Raw genomic sequence first — 7178 nt, forward strand, 5'->3', positions numbered from 1 at the left:
TTCCAATGATATGTTTTTTGTCAAGATTATAAAAAGTTTTTATTGTAAAAGAGCGTAATGCATTTTGTAATATGACACTTGACACCGCCCACTAAGGGGGAGGAGACCGCCAAAAGATTTTAAAGTACCATTAACATGGTAACGCAATGTCCGATTTCAAAATGGTTTTCACAGGATGAATCTTGGGCTTCTAAGCTTTAACAATGATATATGATTTATGATGATTACTAAAAGATTTGATAGAGAAAAAGGACAACAAAAAAAAGAGTGCCAAGCGTCCCACAGGTGGGACGGTGACAGTTAAGGGGTTAACTATCTGTTTGAAACACACTTAAAGCTTACCAAGACCTGCTGGAGAGCGGCGCGTCACAGTTCACAGGGGACTCCAGCGGCCCGAGACTCTGCGAGGAAGAGAAAACACAGAAGACCAGTCTGTGCAAATGTGCATGATGTTGATGGGTGGGACCCTGTTCGGATCTGAGGAGTCGAAAACTTCCCTTCTATTCCATGAACATGAAATGAACTTTTGGCCACACCTGAAAATCTCTTGCAATCCATGATAAAACCATATTTTGCATCAGTTATTTAGTGTTTTGTTGTCTTTGCATTGCAAGATTTTTTTCTTTTGTTATTTATTTTATTTTTTATTTTTTTGCATGGCAAGTGTTTTGTTCCTGTGCAGTGTTATTTTAGAATGATTCAATTCACATTTATTTGTAAAGCACTTTTAAAAATACATATCATTTCAAAGCAACAAGAAACGCATGTCAAAAATATTACAACCAAGAAATTATTTTCAGTATTATAAATAATACTTAATTAACACTGCCATGAATATATCTTTAATAAACAAACTATTAGTATTAATAAATAATAATGTTATTTATTAATAAATTAACTATTATAGTATTTATTCTGAATGAACTTTTAGCTTAATGCCTTGAAGTCCATGAAACCTTATTTAGCATTAATTTTAATACAAAATATTTCCCCCATGAATTATTTAGCTTAATGATAAAATAATTTATTAATTAACTATTATAATATTTATTCATATTTTGAATTAGCTTTCAGCTTGGATAAAAATCATAAAAATACATTTTGGCCACACCTGACCTGTAGAAGAAAATCTCTTACAATCCACGACTTTGCATCAATTTTAATAAAAAATATTTTTTATCCCCATGCATAAGGGATATTTAGTGTTTTGTATTTACATTTCAAGATTTGTATTTATTCTTTTATTTTGTAATTTATTTATTTTGCATGGCAAGTGTTTTGTTCCCGTGCAGTGTTATTTTAGAATTATTCAATTCAATTCACGTTTATTTGTAGAGCTTTTAACAATACATATTGCTTCAAAGCAGCATTTCAGAAAATGCATGTTTTAAATATTACGATCAAGAAATTATTTTCAGTATTATTATAAATAATACTAAGATTGAATGCATCTTTAATAAACAAACGATTATTTTTAATAAATAATAAGTTGATTTTATTAATAAACTAACTATTATAGTATTTATTAATATATTGAATTAGCTTGGTTAAACATCTTACAATTAATTCAATGAAAAAAACAATAAATAAATTTATTTTGCATCAATTTTAATACAAAAGATTTTTTTATCCCCATGCAAAGAAGTTATTTTTGCATGGCGGTGTTATTTTAGTATTATTTAATTCAGTTAAATTTAATGCAATTGTTTATTTGTATAGTGCTTTTAACAATACATATCATTTCAAAGCAATGATTTATTAATAATTTGATGATTGCATTATTTATAAATATTCTGAATTAGCTTTTAGCTCCTAAAATGAACTTTTGGCCACACCTGAACAGAGAAGAAAATGACTTGAAATCCATGAAACTGTATAGTAATTTTATATATTTTTGTCCCCTCGCAAAAGGAGTTATCTAGCATTTTGCTGTAGCTGCATTGCATGATTTGTATTGATTGCTTTCTATCTGTGATATATTGTTGTGTCTGTACCTGTGTGGTGGCTCCGTTAGACGGCAGTGCCGGAGGACCCTGCTCTTTCTCTTTAAGATTCGGCGACTGACGCTTCCGGACGATGTACTCATAAGTGCTGATGCCCTGAGACACTGAGACACGACACAGAGTGAACAGAAGCTGCTATCTGCCTTTAAAAGTGGATAACACTGGGCTCAAACTCACACAAGTGAATGTGGAAGCACAGTAAGTGGCAGAGCAGCAAGAGAGCAGCCAGAGCCAGCAGGACTGTGATGAAGGCCAGCGCCAGCAGACCAATAGAGCCGGTCTCTAAAGGAGCCGCCGGGAGGAAAACCAGCCACGTGCCGTTGCCTTTCACAGCTACCAGAGAAATTACAAACCACAACATGAGAAATTACAACTATACACTGCAAAAACATCTATTACTTACTCTGTATTTTTGTTTTGTTTTCCTGTACAGATATCTAAAGATTCTTCCATCAAGATACATTTACTTGAAAAGCAACATGACTATTTAGTCTTGTTTACTGAAATATGTATTAAAATAAAGTGAGTTTATGCTTAAAACAGAAAAAAAAAAAAAAAATCTGCCAATGGGGTAAGAAAAATAACCTTAAATAAATAAACCAATCGCAGATTTTTCTTGTTTTTTAATAAAATAAAATAATAAAATTTATAAATTTATAAAATAAATTTAAATATAATAGAAATAGTTAAAAAATAAAATAAAAATGACAAAAGCACTTAAAAAATTACTAAAACTTTAACAGTTTTAAAACAAATTAAACTGAAAACTAAAGCTAATTCAAAATATGAATAAATACTATAATAATATAAATAATACTAAAATAACACTGAAATGTAATGAGTATAAGAGTCTTGCTTTCTGAAAATGCTTTAAATTTAAGCAAAACAAGAAATAAGTATCTGCCAATGGGGTCAGAAAAATAAACTTAGACCAATAGCAGATTTTTCTTGTTTTTAACTAAAAATAAATAAACATAAAGCTAAATAGAAATAGTTAAAAAATAAAATAAAAATGACAAAAGCACTTAAGAAAATGACTAAAACTTTAAAAGTTTTAAAACAAATTAAACTGAAAACTGAATATATAAAGATTAAAGCTAATTTAAAATATTAATAAATACTATAATATAAATAATACTAAAATAACACTGAAATGTAATGAGTATAAGATTCTTGCTTTCTGAAAATGCTTTAAAATTAAGCAAAACAAGAAATAAGTATCTGCCAAAAATAAACTTAGACCGATAGCAGATTTTTCTTGTTTTAAGCATAATTTTGATACACTTTTTTTTGTTTTTAGAAAACAAGATTATCAATATCAAAGTATCAAAAGATCAAAGTAATTTTTGCAGTATAGAAAATGAGAAGTTGCATTTCTAAGGTTTTTAATGTTTTTAGGAGAGGTCTCTTCTGCTCACCAAGGCTGCATTTATTTAATCAAAAATACGGTAAAATTGTGAAATATTATTATAATTTAAAACAGCTGTTTTCTATGTGGATATGTGTTAAACTGTAATTTATTTGTGTGATCAAAGCTGTATTTTCAGCATCATTAACCTAACATTAGCATTTCTGATTATTATCAATGTTGAAAACAGTTGTGCTGCACAATATTTTTGTGCAAACTGTGATACATTTTATTTTTCAGGATTCACAGATGAACAGAAAGTTCAAAAGAACAGCGTTTATTTGAGATAGAAATGTTTTGTAAGATTATAAACGTCTTTACTGTCACTTTTGATCAATTTAATGCATCCTTGATGAACAAAAACATTAATTTCAAGTGCTGAGGAGTTGAATTGAGTCCAGAGACACGGCTGGTCTTACTCTGAAACTGCGGCGCGGTGCGCAGGACAGCGGGGTTCACATAGTGCTCGATGAAGACAAACAAGACCACAAGAATGAGGAGGAACATCCCAATGACAGCAGACGAGACGGTTATGAAAAAGAACCTGGGAAAAACCAGTCATTACTATATGAGGATTCAGCCACTGTCAAACATCTTTAGAAACAAAAATATGCAAATGCTGCTTCTACATTTGTGTTATCAAATGGCACTTCTGCTCACCAGTAGTTCCTTCCTCCCACACAGTTGTTTAGCCATTTGCAGTGATGGTCGAAGTCTGCGATGCATTTGTTGCAGGTGCTGCAGTGTTTGGCTTTAGGTGCGCTGTGAAGGAGAAGCTGAACATTCAGCCACTGTCAAACATCTTTAGAAACAAAAATATGCAAATGCTGATTCTACATTTGTGTTATCAAATGGCACTTCTGCTCACCAGTAGTTCCTTCCTCCCACACAGTTGTTTAGCCATTTGCAGTGATGGTCGAAGTCTGCGATGCATTTGTTGCAGGTGCTGCAGTGTTTGGCTTTAGGTGCGCTGTGAAGGAGAAGCTGATTATTCACTAAAACAAACGCTTATCTGGACAAAAGACACATCTACAGCTGTGTGCCATTCACAAATTAACTGAGAATTTTACAATTCTTACATTTGAATTGAGGTAGAAAACAGGATGCCGAATTTAAGAAAATTAAATTAAAACGGAACATTGTTATTGTTCACTAAAATAAAGTTGAAATAAAGTAAAATATACAGTAAATATATGCTAAAAAATGCTTAGAAAACTTAGAAACTAAGTGGAATAAACATTTAAGTTGACTTACTAAAATTACTAAAGCTGAAATAAAAATAAAGCTAAATAGAATTATTTAAAAATGACAAAAGCCCATAAAAAATTGCTAAAACTTAAAATGAAAACTGAAAATAAAAAAATTAAACTATAATTACTATAGTAGTATATAAATAATACTAAATACTAAAAATAATTAAACTTTTTATTATTTAAAGTATTATTGGATGAAAAACTCAAATAAAAGTTTAAATAGAAGTAGGGCTGCAACAACTAATCGATAAAATCGATTATTATCGATAATGAAAATAATCGACAACGATTCTCATTATCGATTAGTCGGGTCTGCCCACAGTGCACGTCCAACTCCAGCCGGTCACGTCAAATTACAGCACTGAATAGCGCATTACGGACAAAATGCATCTAAAAATAGTGGAGGAAACAGAATGAGATGCTGCAGGAGAAGTACGTGATCCAAGCTGCCCAAAACTTAAGAATTCTTTATTTTAAGCTTTAACCTAACGCATTAGCGTATGGCGTAGGCTATAGGCTTGCCCTGTCCTGCGCTTTGACAGATGCATGTTCGTCCTCAGCGCAAAAACTTTCAGTTCACGGTCATATCCTTATCTGTAAATGTAACAAATTCACGCGAACACTTCCACTTTTGCAAAAAAGTCCGTTCTGATAGTAAATCTTTACTGAATGAGCGCCGGCGCGTCAGACAGACGGAACAACACAGTAGAGACGAGACAATGAAGTTAATACTCAGCGCAAAAACATTAATTGTGCTGAAATATCTGTTGTTGATATTTAAAAGGTATAAATAAGGTTTTTAAATGAGGTTTAAAAGTCAACATGTAGTGCACGTATTTTATGAGAGTAGGAACTGTAAAGGGATACAGCGTGTAATTCTGAATATAAATATCAGATGCTTCATAGTCGCCTTTTACAGGATAAAGAAATGACATGTGATCAAAGTGGACGCGTGTTCCTGCAGAACATTACTCTTACCTGTTGGTTAACATACTGAGTTTGTTTTTATTCGTCCTTATTATATTTATTATTATTTTAATTTTTAATGTAGAGATTTAAACTATATTCAAATACAGTGCTTAACAATTAAAAAAAAAAAAAAAATTTATGTAAGGTTTGTGCCACTGCTGCTCTAAACTAACAGTATTGGTGATTATAATCATTTTTTAGCTTTCTGTATTGGCAAGTCCTCCAATGTGCATAAGCTCTTTAGTAACAGTAGTTGACTATTTCTATGCTATAATATAATTATTGCTGTTATCTATGAAAAAAGGCAGAAAAAAAAAATAGTCAAGCTCTCAAGATACCCAATTACAGTCAAAAAGTACCTAAGCAATGCCAGCAAGAATGCAAGCTGTTATGGAAGGCATAGGAGGACATTCTTGTTAATATGTGAATAAATACTAGCCTACTTAGTTTGATATTTGCCCAATAAATGACAATAACATTTTTAGATTTAAACAATTTTTTTGACAGATTCCTAAAATATTTGTGTTTTATCTTTATTATGATGTGTGTCTAATAAATTGTTAAGCACTATTTTCATAGCATTCAGTTGACACGTTTGTTTAAAGGACATTGGGCAGAATGTGGAAGTGTTTTTTGTCAAAAAAAGAAAGAAATGAGAAGATCCGATTAATCGATTAATCGGAAAAATAGTCGGTCAACTAATCGATTATCAAAATAATCGTTAGTTGCAGCCCTAAATAGAAGTAATACAATTACTAGAAATAAAAATAAATAAAAACAAAAACAAATCTAGAAATATTTTTTAAAAATTAATAAAAATGACAAAAGCATATAACTAAAACTTTAAAAGTTTTAAATGAATTAAAATGAAAACCAAAAATATAAAGGCTCTATTTATAGAGTTATAAATACTACATTATTACTGTATGTAAATAATACTAAAATAACACTGAAATGGAATGAGACTGCTGTTAGTGTAGTTTATATGTTATATTATATACTGAAAACTGAAAATATAAAAATAAAAGCTAATTCAAATTATTAATAAATACTACAATGGTATATAAATAATATTAAAATAACATTGAAATTGAATGAAACTATGTAGTTTGTATTATAATATAATATATTTACATGATAGTTGAAAGTAACGGTGGTAATATATCTAGAAATGCCATCCACTAACAGTACAGAAAAAGTCACTAAAACACATTAGTAACTGCCTAGAAACCCCTTAGCAACACCCTAGCAACAACTTTATCAACCAGTCAGCATCATTCGGCCAACCAGAACACCTTAGCAACGACTTTATATTATATTGTATTATATTCCAATATCCAATATCCAATATAATATAATATAATATAATATAATATAATATAATATAATATAATATAATATAATATAATATAATATAATATAATATAATATAATATAATATAATATAATATAATATAATATAATATAATATAATATAATATAATATAATATAATATAATATAATATAATATAATATAATATAATATAATATAATATAATATAATA

General features: G+C 29.8%; 1 protein-coding gene across 1 annotated transcript in view; it reads right to left on the bottom strand.

Annotated features, from left to right (window-relative positions):
• Positions 1-7178, bottom strand: part of LOC107729801 (probable palmitoyltransferase ZDHHC11) — a 15067-nt gene that overhangs the window by 4393 nt on the left and 3496 nt on the right. The window contains exons 5-9 of the mRNA XM_016540503.1: positions 4280-4381; positions 3831-3955; positions 2181-2336; positions 1995-2107; positions 343-401 (exon numbers count right to left, since the gene is read on the bottom strand). Coding sequence (XP_016395989.1) covers positions 343-401; positions 1995-2107; positions 2181-2336; positions 3831-3955; positions 4280-4381 — 555 coding nt within the window. The remainder of the gene's footprint in view (positions 1-342; positions 402-1994; positions 2108-2180; positions 2337-3830; positions 3956-4279; positions 4382-7178) is intronic.

This window comes from Sinocyclocheilus rhinocerous, unplaced genomic scaffold, assembly GCF_001515625.1.
Source record: "Sinocyclocheilus rhinocerous isolate Xijiao unplaced genomic scaffold, SAMN03320098_v1.1 scaffold1510, whole genome shotgun sequence".
In the NCBI taxonomy this organism is placed as follows: Eukaryota; Metazoa; Chordata; class Actinopteri; order Cypriniformes; family Cyprinidae; genus Sinocyclocheilus; species Sinocyclocheilus rhinocerous.